General features: G+C 35.5%; 1 protein-coding gene across 1 annotated transcript in view; it reads right to left on the bottom strand.

Moving 5' to 3' along the window:
- The window catches only part of GPR158 (G protein-coupled receptor 158), a 316,868-nt gene that overhangs the window by 143,327 nt on the left and 159,464 nt on the right, over positions 1-14,077 (bottom strand). Inside the window, exon 4 of the mRNA XM_065872293.1 lies at positions 7,585-7,808. Coding sequence (XP_065728365.1) covers positions 7,585-7,808 — 224 coding nt within the window. The remainder of the gene's footprint in view (positions 1-7,584; positions 7,809-14,077) is intronic.

Here is a 14,077-nt window from a genome sequence, read left to right as displayed (position 1 = left end):
AATAAAACAATCACTTCTCAGAATAAATCCATTTGCTGCATCGGAACCCTTTTTAACACAGTGCTCCAATAAACTGATGGGAGGTGGCAATTGTGTTTTAGCTCAAGCCCCACTCATCATTAGAACGATGACTAATCTTACTTACACAGTATCTGTATTTTAAATAGGAAGGCTTTAAAGCCTGGAAATCTTTCAAGACTAAAATGTGTGAAGCCCTAACACTTTGGGCAGAGTGGCATTAATGTTTGGAATAGAGATGCTTAGCTTAGCGTATGCTTCCTTGATCACATGCTGCCCTGCACCTAATTGTAATGCTGTGGCTGGGCCTTTTCAGCCTTCTTATGTCCTAAAGAAGATCATTTGAGTGTTAATTCAGAAAGCATGATTATACTTCTCTAACTTTCAAGCCTAGCACTTCAAGTCTCTTCATATATGTGTTTAAATATATTTCATGGAAAGAAAAAATTTTGCAAATAATATCAAGGCATCATGTTACAAAATCAACCATTCCATTACAAATGATATAACTTTTTACTTAATTCTTCTTACCCCCCCACAAGAACAAAAGTGTAGAATTAAGTTTTGATACTTTCCCCTTTGGTAACTCTTAGAATGGTCCAGAAATCCTTTCAATGAATGAGTCCTTACATACACATAAGACATAAAAAAATTTATCTCACATTAGCTAGTATGACAAGCTTCCTATTTGTAGATTCAATACCCCCCCGAACTGCTTACTACATGAATCAGCCTTGATTTTAGAGTACATACACTATTGCTGTTGTTGTTTTCCAAATTCTTGAATGTCCCCATTTTTACATAAGATAAAAGCCATTGAGAGAGACTAAGTGACTTGCTGATTAGGTATATAGCTATGCAACCTTAGGATCACATAACTAGAATATGAAATCACTAGGATTTGCCTCAAGCTTTCTGACCCCGAACCTTTGCAAAAACGGAGGTAAAACGTAAGGAACAATTGTACAGAGATTAAAAACAGTTGGATTTTAGAATATCAGGAAGGTAGGGTACAGCAGCTTAGACAGCGCTAAAAACTGGAAGAGTAAAATAGAAGACAAACTTAAATAGCTTCTCAAAACATAGAGGAAACATTTAAAATACAATACAGTGAGAACATTTTAAAAAAGAAAGTCTGGAGACCCAACCTATATTTAACAGGAAGTCCTAAAAGAGAAGCCTAGAAAAACTAGAGCAGAAGAGGTAACATACGAACTAACACACAAGAGACTTCCCAGTATCAGAAGAAAGCTCAGTCTGAAATTTGAGAGTTTGGATCATATTTTTTGCAAACGCAATGAAGGACCATATTATGATGGTAAAAGTAAAGAAAGAAGTCAATAAGCATTCAGATGGGAGATTTTGTTCCATAAGAGACAAAAAGTGGGCAATCCTGGAAATTGTCCAAAATGTTCAGTTCTAAAAGATAAATGAAGCAGCAATAGTAGAGCTTTAAAAGAAAAAGACAGTAATCCCCAAGTGCTCCCCCTAGCCAAGGGGATGTCCTGTAAAAGCCACAGTCGGTGGGTGGGAGTTCAGATGTAACATAGGTACAAAACTACCGTTTTCCAAACAAACTATTTGAAGATATAGATATCTAATAATGATAAAAGATTAGTCAAAAGTCAGAATTTAAAGACAAAAAACCACATTTGGAAAGGTCTTATGATAAGTAACTAAACCAAATAAACATCTAGGAAGAAGATTAAATGATAAATTTAAATGTAGTGAGAGCCAAAATATATTAAAGAAGTGCTTTTCCTTTGAAACTAATGATGGGTCTTACTGAAAATTGATGCAAATTAATCATAGATTAAATGTTAATAAAATGGGAAGGGGGAAATGAGGAAAAATAAAAGTACCAAATTTCTCATTCATATTCAGTAAAGGGGAGTGAAATATTATTGTTGTGATACTGTGTGACATTTTATTAGTTCAGTAGAGTTAAAATGTCTGGTGAGAGTGAAGATCAACATTGTAGCCCTCAGGAAAATGGAAATTGAGGGAAATATTGTCTACCATAAATTGCCAGAAATATACAACATCATCTTACGTCGAGTGTAGTAGTTAGCCAGTATTAGAACAAGGTTTAAGAAAAAAACTTGTAAACCACTATGGAACTTCCATAAATGCCCCTATAGCTAGCCGCACTGAAGGCACTAGCTCCTGGTTTCTAACCATTCTACTCCTTTTCATGGCTTATGCTGCACCTCCCTCCCATAAACAGAAAAACACATCCTAAAATTCATGAAAATTCCATGAATCTTAAGGGACCCAAAACGACCTTGAGAAGAAGAATAAATTTGGAGGCCTCACACTTCCTAATTTCAAAACTTACTACAAAGCTACAGTAATCAAAACAGTGTGATCCTGACATAAAGGCATAGACCAAATGGAACAGCATAGAGAGCCCAGAAATAAACGCACATGTGTGTGGTAAAATGATCTTTGATAAGAGTGCCAAGACCACACAAGGGGGAAAAGATATTCTCTTCAACAAATAGTGCTGAGAAAACTAGGCATCCAAATGCAAAAGAATGGAGTTGGGCCCTTAACTTACAACATAAACAAAAATTAACTAAAAATGGATTGAAGTCTGATAAAAGGCCTAAAACTATTAAAATCCTAGAAAAAAAACACAGCAGGAAAGCTTCATGGTATTCGCTTTGGCAATGATTTCTCAGATATGACACCAAAAGTACAGGCAACCAAAGAAAACGTAGGTAAACTGGACTTTATCAAAATTTAAAACTTTGGGGCATCAAAGGACACTATCAAGAGAATGAAAAGACAACCCATAGGATGGGAGAAAATATTTGCAAATCATCTATGTGATAAGTGTAATATTCAGAATACATAAAGAACTCCTACAACTCAGCAATGAACAACCAATTCAAAAGTGAACAAAAGACCTGAAGAGACATTTCTGCAAAGAAGATATACCAATAAGCACATGAAAAGATGCTCAACTGCCACTAATATCTAGGAAAATGCAAATCAAAACCACAATGAGAATTCACTTCAGATTCATTAGGATGGCTATTATAAAACAAAAACAAAAACAGAAAATAACAAGTATTAGTGAGGATGTGAAGGAATTGGAATCCTCATGAATTGTTGGTGAAAATATCAAATGGTCTGGCCTCTGTGGAAAACAGTTGGGTAGTTCCTCAAAAAGTTAAACACAGAATGACTGTGTGATTCAACAATTCTACTCCTAGGTTATATACAAATAACTGAAATCGGGGACTCAACCAAATACTTGTACACCAATGTTCACAATAGCATTATTTACAATAACCAAAAGGTAGAAACAACTCTTTCAACAGATAAATGAAATGTGGTAAATACACACAATGGAATATTATTCATCAATTAAAAGAAATGAAATTCTGATACATGCTAAAACATAGGTAAACCTTTAAAACATTATGCTAGGTGAAATAAGCCAAAAACAAAAGGACAAATAGTGTATCCACTTATATATGAGGTACTCTGAAAAAACAAATTTATAGGGGCAGAAAGTAGAATAAAGGTTACCAGGGATTAGGGGAATAGGGAACTGTTTAATGGTTACAGAGTTTGGTTTGGGATGATGCAAAAGTTCTGGAAATGAATAGTGGTGATGGTTGCACAGTGATGTGAATGTACTTAATGCCACTTAATTGTACACTTAAAGATGGTAGAAAATGGTAAGTTTTATGTTACGTATATTATACCACAATAAAAAAGTAATACATCTCCCTTTTTTTCAACAAAAAAAGCAATAAAACATCATAATTAGCCTAGTAGAATTTCAGCCACACTCTACATTAACACATCTGATTTTCCAAACCAAAAATGAGCAGTTATAAAATCACCTGTCAATTAATTTCTAATTTAAAAAAAGAACTATTACAGGCCTGGAAGGGAAAATACAAACTGCAGTATGTTCACTTTAAAAAATGACTATCACTATTTTTTCCAAACCACTAACCTCAAACCAAACATGCTAAAATTTACTAAGAATAAATCAAGCAAAAGATTATTTTCAGAAGTGGAATAAGCTGCTGTTCCAGTGTACCTTCTTTCAAATTTTCACTTGAAAATAAATTGTACTAACACTTCACATTATTAAGCTGTAAGAAACTATGCTCTCTCTTCAAAATAGCTAATAGAAAAAGATGTGACTTGTCATAATATTTGGTAAAAAAAATAAAAATAGAAATAAGTTCCAAATATTTAATATTCAGAATCTTTAAAATACTGTTGTAAAAATTGCTGTTGCTTTAGAAGAACTTACTGGGTTTAAAATCACTCACAGTTTATTGACAGATTTAATCTTTAACCCAGGGCACAAAGGAAAATGTATATAGTTATGTCTCTAAATGTTTGTGCAGAGTAAAATTTAATTTACTCTTTGTGGCACTGTATCACCAGCCTCACCCCAAAATATAGCAGAATCTAGTTTGTGTTGTTTAAAATGATAAAATGTTAAACTAACCTTCGACCAATGATTGTTGGTACCTACCAACTGCAGAGTTGGTATTTTAGGCATGAGCAAACCTCATTTAACTTAAAATACTCATAATTAGACTAAATTATCTGGTTCCAGAGTCTGCACACTTGTCCGCAATGTTACTTCTATATTGCTACTAAGGTTTTTTCCTCTTTTGTCAGAATAGATGTACACTGACCGATTATGTGGTTTTTGTTCTTTTAATTATCAGTGGGTAAAGAATGTAATGGGAAACTCATAAGGAAAACATCAACTTTGCTCCAAGAGGGGTCATCAGTTTTTTGCTTAATCCAAAGAAATGTTGCAAAGACATGTGAAAACTTTAAAAGGCAAAGCCAAAGTCTACATGCCCTAAACATGCCATCTCTATCCTGGAAATGGTTTATCGCTTTTACAATTAATCCATTGCTTTTGGTAATTGAAATAGGAAGATAAAATTTCATGAAACAGTGAACATGTGAGACCTATGTTCACTGACTTTTTAAACTTCTTTCCTAAAAATATCTCCCCCTTATGTCACATTCTGTGAAAACCAACTGATTCTTCAAAAGGTGACCATCTTAAAACTAGATAATGTCTAATTTACGTATTCCAACTACTTTGTATCTACAGAAATTTCACCAAACGACATGTAAAGATATCTATTCTCATGATAGCCCTGTAAAGCAGCATTTCATATGAAGGTGCAGAGAAATTCAAAAGGTTAATAACTTTAGAAATGTTAAGTAACATTACCATAGATTAAGACATTGGTCTAGCAAGCACTATCTTAGTTTCTTAATATCCTGTGTAATATTCTACCGTCATATATCACTAACTCAATTTAGCACAACAATCATTAATGATTAAAATCAATTAAAATTCATAAAGAATTTTGTGGTATCCACTGTGTAAATGAATTACATTATATAGAGATACTTCAGAGCAGTTTATTAAATAGACCTTTCAATTCTACCTGCTCTGCCAGTGATAGGCTTTTTAATAAGCAATTAACTTTATCTAGGTAACAGTGGTTAGATATTTCCCAATTCCATTGGCCAGCTACTTTATTATATATACAATCTAACATATAATACATATTTTGTTGCAAAAGAATGACAAGTATTGGTTAAATGAAGAGCAATTTGCCAGTTTGCACCTTTCTTGCTGATACAAAGTTTGATTCTAATTTGTTGTATGCTTCTGTTAATGAAACTATTTAAAATAACTATTAAAGTCTATAACATTAACATAATGGATACATTCTCCTAGAATCTCAAAAGAGGTGGGTTTTTTTTAATGTTAATTTGAGGCTTTGTAACACATGCCATTCACAGAGAGTTGTTTTCTTTTTTTAATTTCTAATGGGAACACTTTATACTTTCAATGAGTTCTGTAATCTAAACCAATCTCTACAACTGTGCTAACACGAAGGGGTCATACAAATTCAGAAAAGGTGGAAACTTCAAGTTTTGTTTTTCTTTTCAATGGCACAAATACGCTTCTGAAAGCAACAGAACCACAAATCTGACACAACACCAGCTGCATACAGTTAATTGGGTGACCAACTAAAGACAGCTCCCCAGATAGCTTTGCCCTGAATATTTTGGTATTTCGTCCACCCCCAACTCAGAAGCATACAAATGGTTATACTACTCTCTGATTCCTCAGAACAGAACCAAAGGACAGCCTCTCTCAAAAGCCATATAAGCTCTGTGCAGGACCACTATCATTCTGGGATACTGATGCAAGACCATATGTATGGTCATGAATAAATTCATTCTTCAAAGTAGAATGTGCTCAGAAACAGATGAGTCCATTTACCCTCTTCAAATATGGCTAAGAGAAATTAAAATGAAATACAATAAATATCATAAAGCTTTCTACCTAGGAAAAAATTAACAATATATTGGGAACTGGCAAAATAAGTTCTTCTAGAGTCTGAAGAGATGATGTAAAAGAGTCCTTTAAGGCAATGAGGTACTTGAGCTTCAGGGTAAACAGGGAGAAACACTCTGTAGAAGAAAACGTTACAATAAAGTTTCACATTTTCAATTCCTATTTCTCCTGCGAAGCTGAAGAATATAGCTTTCACACTCTAGTCCAATCATATTATAGAAAGACTTCTGCTTATGAGATATCATCTCACACCAGTCAGAATGGCCATCATCAAAAAATCTAGAAACAGTAAATGCTGGAGAGGGTGTGGACAAAAGGGAACACTCTTGCACTGCTGGTGGAATGTGAATTGGTACAGCCACTATGGAGAACAGTATGGAGGTTCCTTAAAAAACTACAAATAGAACTACCATATGACCCAGCAATCCCACTACTGGGCATATACCCTGAGAAAACCATAATTCAAAAAGAGTCATGTACCAAAATGTTCATTGCAGCTCTATTTACAATATCCAGGAGATGGAAACAACCTAAGTGTCCATCATCGGATGAATGGATAAAGAAGATGTGGCACATATATACAATGGAATATTACTCAGCCATAAAAAGCAACGAAATTGAGCTATCTGTAATGAGGTGGATGGACCTAGAGTCTGTCATACAGAGTGAAGTAAGTCAGAAAGAGAAAGACAGATACAGTATGCTAACACATATTTATGGAATTTAAGAAAAAAGAAAAATGTCATGAAGAACCTAGGGGTAAGGCAGGAATAAAGACACAGACCTACTAGAGAATGGACTTGAGGATATGAGGAGGGGGAAGGGTAAGCTGTGACAAAGTGAGAGAGTGGCATGGACATATATACGCTACCAAACGTAAAACAGATAGCTAGTGGGAAGCAGTTGCATAGCACAGGGAGATCAGCTCGGTGCTCTGTGACCACCTGGAGGGGTGGGATAGGGAGGGTGGGAGGGAGGGAGACGCAAGAGGGAAGAGATATGGGAACATATGTATACGTATAACTGATTCACTTTGTTATAAAGCAGAAACTAACACACCATTGTAAAGCAATTATACTCCAATAAAGATGTAAAAAAAAAAAAAAAAAGGAAAGAAGAGATCAGTCCAGAATAAAAAGAAAGGTACCTTTCATAATAAAAAGAAAGGTAACCAGGGTACCTGGGTTTACCTTTGCTTTGCGAAAGCGGTAGAGCACCAGCATGCTCACGCAGTCGAGCAGCACACACAGGGCTTGGAAGGAGATGATAGCAAGTCGCAAGTACTTATCCTCCTGGACAAAGCAGGGGCTGTCATCAGCACAGTAGGGGCAGCCCTCCCTGCAGGGCAGGCAGACATGGGCTTCTTCTGACACATCCTTCGCATTTCCTGCAAAATGGTGATCCGGACCCCTTCCTGAAAGTTCCAAATAAAACCAGTGTCATTGCACCTCTGAGGTAGGTGAGACTGAGTACAGAGTCAAAACACATCCTCACGTCTTCATTCCTTTTCCCTCTTATTAAAGACCTTTCATCAATCTTCTTGCTAGAGGAGTTACTTTGTCTTTAGACTCAAACAAAATTCTTTTTATCCTTTTGATTAGAAAAAAAACTGTCATTCAGACTAATTCAGGAAAACTAGCAAAAATGGAACTAAAACTCCTCAGAGGCAAGGAACAGTTTTCTAAGTCTTTTATTTCACTATCTACCACTCACCAATGGAAACTCCCTACAGCACAAATAATATTCCATAAATATTTGTTAAGGGATTAACAGAAGGAAGGATAAGAAAGTTGTGTCATTCTTGTACCAAGTAAATATACACAACACTTTGGAAACTTCTTGACCTAGATGGCACAGAACCCAAAATAAGACTCTGACTGCTCCTTAATCCAGCAGGGATCTCGTCTACCAAGTTCATTAGGTCTAAATTGGATAAAATGGTACTTAATCGACAGTTGTTCAGTGCGCAATTGCCTGATGAGGATGCATCATTTGCCCAGAATACAATCCATACTTACAGGCTCTCACGTAATTTCCCACTCTGCACACCTATAGGACATTTCCACACTATAATCTAACTGCTGCTACTGATCTCCCTTTAACTTTAGATTCTTCTGTCTCAGTTATCCAACTTAACGTAGCTCTGAAGCCCAAGAGGTAAGAATTCTCTTTAAATGTTGAGTTGAGTTTAGCATTGATAAATATCTAATTAATAATACATACTTAAAAAAATAAACCCAAACCTATTTCTAACCCTGACCTCAACATGAAAGATATTAGTAAATATATACCCAGTTTAGTATATAATACAACCATACAGCTCAGTATATAACGTAACTTTGATTGAGGAATTTGGGAAAGAAGTTATTCTGGTTAACACCATTTTAATAACACAAAGTCTAACAGAAAATCTTTATTACTTTCATCTCTTGTTGAAGGTTCACAGTCTTTCTAAGATATATTTTTGTCTTCATTCCGTCCTTAATAAATACAATAGCAAACATAATTGAATATTTCTTTGTTGATTCAGGATACACTGCTGTTTAAGAGTCTTCATTCTGTTACACACTGAAAAGCATATGAATTTCAGGGTCCAGCAGACATGGTTCCCATCCCTAGACAGCTCTGAAACATTAGGCAACTCACCCTACCACTTCGGGTCTTACTTTATTTATATATGAAATATGAATTGCTGTGGGGATTAAATGAGATAGTGTATGTAAATCACAGTGCCTTGCTTTCTCTTCTCCAAATATGGGAGATGCAAAGAGGAATTAGGAATCCACTGGTGTCTTAAAGAAAGGCACTACTAATCAAAAACAAGGAAGTTACAAGAAACAGCTGAGATATGAAGGGAGTCAGTGGGAATGACAAGCTCCATTGCAGATAAGTTAAATTTGACATCCAATTCATTGTGCAGGAGAAATATACAATAAGAAATGAGAAATAATACAAGAATGGAGTGTGGGAGAAGAATCAGTGTCCGTGAAAGAACTTACAGAGAACTCTGGGAGTAGATAAGGTATTGATCAGGAACTGCAAAGAGGAAGAAGTTAAATAGGTAGAAGTTTTCACAATGTCAGAGAAGAAAACTGGAATTTACTGGAACATGCTGGAATGTGATCAGAGAGGATGCCTGAGGAAAGACTACGAGGTTTAATGATTATTTCATCCTTCACTGACATTTAAGACAGTAGTTTCTGGAGAGTGGTAGAGATTGAAATTAGGTTGTCAGGGCTTAAGGAATAAATATGTAATAAAATAGAATACTGTTTCAGTAAATGTTCCATTGAATACAAAAGGCAAGAAAAGCTCATGGTTAATAGGTATAATAATAATGGGGTCAAAAAAAAGGATTTTGGTTTTGTGTTTTGTTTTCTTCCATTACAGGTGAGATCTGAACATAGCTATAGTCAGCAAAAGGAGGCACTGGAAATTAAAAAAAGATTGAGAAGATTGGTAAAGACGTGAGAAGTTAGGATTGGAGGTAATCAAGAGCATAGTTGGGGAAATTAACTCTAATAATTGATGTCACTTTTTTAACACTAGAAAGTAGAGGTATATTAAAGATATTTTAAGTATTTTTTATAGAGAGGAGGAATCAGTTCAAAATCATTTTGATGTATTGAAGAAAGAAAATGTGGAAGCTAATCTTGTAAAGTCTTATACTTCTTAACAGCTCAGGTAAGAATATGTGTGAAGGTGGCCAGTTTTGAGTATGAAGACATGAAAGATTAAGGCAGCAGTTAAACACAAGATGACCAGTTGGATCACCTGGCAGAAAATGAACCCAGTCTGGATAAGATGGTATGATCTACTGGGAAATCTAGTCAAGAGAGTTTTTTATTTTCTACAATTTTCAGTAGCACAGAAACGAATGGGGAGGATAAAGCAGTCGAGGGGAGAAAATAAAGAGGATTGTGACAATGGCATTGCTGGGGAGAAGGAAACCCAATACGAGGCTGTGAAACGGAGCTGCTGCCTTTACTCCCTCAGGGTAGCCAGTGCTCAGTCTTCCAGGGGCGTCCTGCGTACGAGTCAATCTAAGGGATTAAACAGGAAAACATTTCCCATCATCAACCTTACTCATTGGTCAAGGGTGGCCACCAGAGTCATTAATTTCCACACATTTCTGGGTTACGGACTCAGGAGCCCAGAGCAGGTTCCTGCACCCTGAAAAATTACTTCAGTGGTGCCCACAGCAGAACAGAAAGTCAGAAGTATGGTCTGAGGTGCCAGTCTGAGGCAAAGAGTAGTACAAACGTACTTATGCAAAGCTGTTCAAAGCTTTCAGAAAATAGTCACGGCAATGGCTAGAGTAAGAGGTAGGGCTAAGCGGCATGTGAAAGGGTGAAAAACAGGTATGTAATATAGATACAAACGAGGAATAACAGGCACACAAATCAAAATCTATAAAGTATGAAAACCTAGGTTACTAAGAAAACAATGAATTAACAAACTCTTGAGTAAAAAGTGGAGAGTCATATAGGTGAAGCCAGAAAGAGTCACTGTACTGAGAAAGATTAAGAAAATTGTCCAGGATTCAGATGGTCTGATGAGGCTGACAAAAATGTCAAGGGCTCTAAGAACAGATGTGGGAGACAGAGGTCAGGATTTCCCCTTCGGGCCAAGATGGAAGAATGGGGATTGAATTTACTTTTTCATCAGAAATGATGAAAAAATGGGCAAAATATTTAAAAAGTAATGGTTTTACAGACACTGGACATTTGTAACAAAGGACGGTGATTCCTAACAAGTGCAAACACTCTTCAAATAAACCAACTACCATAAACAGAACCACAACAAAAGTTAAAGCAGTAAAGAAAAAGTATGTACAGAAAATCTTTGTTTTATGAAATAGTCCTTCTGAACCCAACAGGTAGCTAAAATCTGAGGTACATCCAGAGTTTGTGATACAGGACACACACACACAAAAGATGGCTTCTAAGTGCCAAAGTCATACAGAATACAATTTGAATGGTGTCCCCTAGATGTGAAGAACATGCTGACCATAAGCTGGACTTAGAGAGGTCAGCAAGCCTAGGACTAGTAGATCTCACAGACAACTCTAATTACGTTGTTAAACACTTTCCTACATGTTTACAAAGCAAATTACTCTGCAGAAGTAGTTTATTCTTGCCTGTGGTCCTTTTCTTTCCTTTACAATACATGTCTAATCCGTTTCCTAAAGATAGTAGACAATGCAATGAATTACTCCCAGTTTAAACTATCACATTTAAAGAGTAGAACCCGGGGAATTCCCTGGTGGTCCAGTGGTTAGGAGTCTGCGTTTCCACTGCAGGAGGCACAGGTTCCATCCCTGTTCAAGGAACTAAGATCTCGCATGCCATATGGCACAGCCAAAATAAAAAATAAATTAAATTATATTTAAAAAAATAATGAGTAGAACTCTCTCCAGTTCCTTATTATACAGATTGTAACCAAATCACAGTATGGTGAGATGCTCTAATAAACTAGGCTGATCAAACTATCTAAAGCTCAATGAGCTTTAAGTCATCACCAAAGGAAAAACCTTAATTTCGTGTTAGGAAAAAACAAAAGGCAAAACAGTTTCTCTTCTCAGACTTTGCCAAATTCAACAACTGATATTTTTAGAGTATTGTCAAAGACCCATAAGGCATTCTGCAACACTCTAAACATTTGGGTTTAGTTATTTGTTTCCTTTTCATAAGACATATCCAAGGATTAAAAAAGAAAAAACTTTCTCCTGCAATTAAAAATGGAGTACATTCTCTGTGAAATTTATTTTGTGTATATTAAATGTATATAATTAAATTCAATATATATATATATTTTTTAATTAGACTCTCTTTTCTTTCCTTCTTTCTTTTACTAGAAAATCTTATTCCTAAATCAGACTTATATACCATTTCTGCATATGAGAGAAAGATATACATTTCTTTCACTAATCCAATTTTGTGGCACATCTATCTTTTTCCTAGTTATGGCCCCCTCTACATTGGCATATTTTCTTGCGCATAAACCAAGGTTCTTTCATAGCGATCACAATATCCCCCAATTCTGATTTACTGGAGAGACTGTTACTTGTTTAGATTCAACCTGTTGAAGCAGAGAATGGGAGGTGGAATTCAGGAACACTAAGAATCTCAGACAGTCTGTTGTCCAAATGCAACTACCCTGCCCCATTATTCTCTTCACCATTATTCTCTATCACCTCGAGCTCCACACCAACACAGAGAACTTTTCACACCTGATCCACTCAGTCTCTGTTCACTTCCCTTCCTGCTGCTCCAAGCCGTTATGACTATCTTTAATTGCCTGTGTCCCTCTGCTGTGCTTACTGCTAGAGTTCCACACATCCATATGCTGAACCCAAATAAACTGTGAACTCTCTAAAGTAAGACTATGGTTTTATATTTTTATTTCCCAACCTAGATTAAAATTGCAAAAGACCCAGTGTATACTGGGCTATAAAATACGATCATGAGTACAGGACATACCACAGAGAAGCCCATTATCTTCCTCAGGTAGGACTGAAATAATAGCTAATGGGTATTATGTCTACTGAAATAGTAATAGCTAGATTCAGGGTTGTAAACTGACGTAATTCCAAACAATTCTATATTTCCTGATACAGGTAATACTAAGTTATGTTGGTTAAATGAGTGTTTCAATATTCACGGATAAAAAGCAATTTGTTAGAAGACAAATTATGATAACATCTTATCCTCTGTGCTCAAAATAATCACAAGATCAACTCACAAACGTCAAACAGTGAAGTGCTGCCATGAGAAACTTCCTCTCTAATAATTGCCTTCACTTTATTTGATTATGAAAAATCATGAGATTCTATAAGGGATACAAAGTGTTAAAATGGAGAGAAAGCAAAACTGAAAGTCAGAGATTCGATTTCTAAAGCTCAAAAAAGCTAAAATTAAGGATAGAGCTTTTTACATTTAACTGTTTCCTGTAGGACACAAAGCATGATTAAATAATCTTCTGGTTCCAAAAATATTTTATTAATTTAAGCTGAAGTTCTCTACCTAGAACAAGAGAATACATGCAATTAGTAGAAATCACACTACTACTAGATAATAATAATGGGCTTTTTGTTAATCTACTGAATGGCACTTTAAGTTTATGATGGTTTAAAATTTTAAGTTCCTAGAGAACAGGACTGTGATTTATATACCTCTTTATATACTCAGCACCGAACACAGTAATTTATACATACTGGATAGTCAGGAAATAATTGATAATGATAAAAGTGATCTCTCAAAAGAATAAATTAATCGACCTGTAATACGAATGTATAGTTGAAAATAACATTCAACTCAAATCTTTGTGTTCTCAAACCAGTTATGCATAAAAATTATATTTTTCAAGATGCTAGACATAAACTAGAAAGATACATTAAGAATATAAGCTATTACTTAATATTACTGTTTAGAAATCATCTTGGATGATAATTTGATTCTGAGCAACTTGAAACATCCTCCATGCATCCTCCAGAATCCCAATCTGCTTTGCTAAGGCTTAAAAACAAAGTTGATACTTGGAACTTTCAGATGAAGCAAATACTTCCTGAAGACAAATGGCAAATATGAAGAGCTATTAACTTGGGCAATAGGAGGTTTTCAGTTCATTATATGGGTGATCAAATACGCTGCCTTGAGCAAAACTATAGACAGCATAGGGAGA

This window comes from Phocoena phocoena, chromosome 2, assembly GCF_963924675.1.
Source record: "Phocoena phocoena chromosome 2, mPhoPho1.1, whole genome shotgun sequence".
Lineage (NCBI taxonomy): Eukaryota > Metazoa > Chordata > Mammalia > Artiodactyla > Phocoenidae > Phocoena > Phocoena phocoena.
The sequence above is the reverse complement of the archived record's forward strand: the minus strand, read 5'-3'. Positions and strand labels throughout refer to the sequence as shown.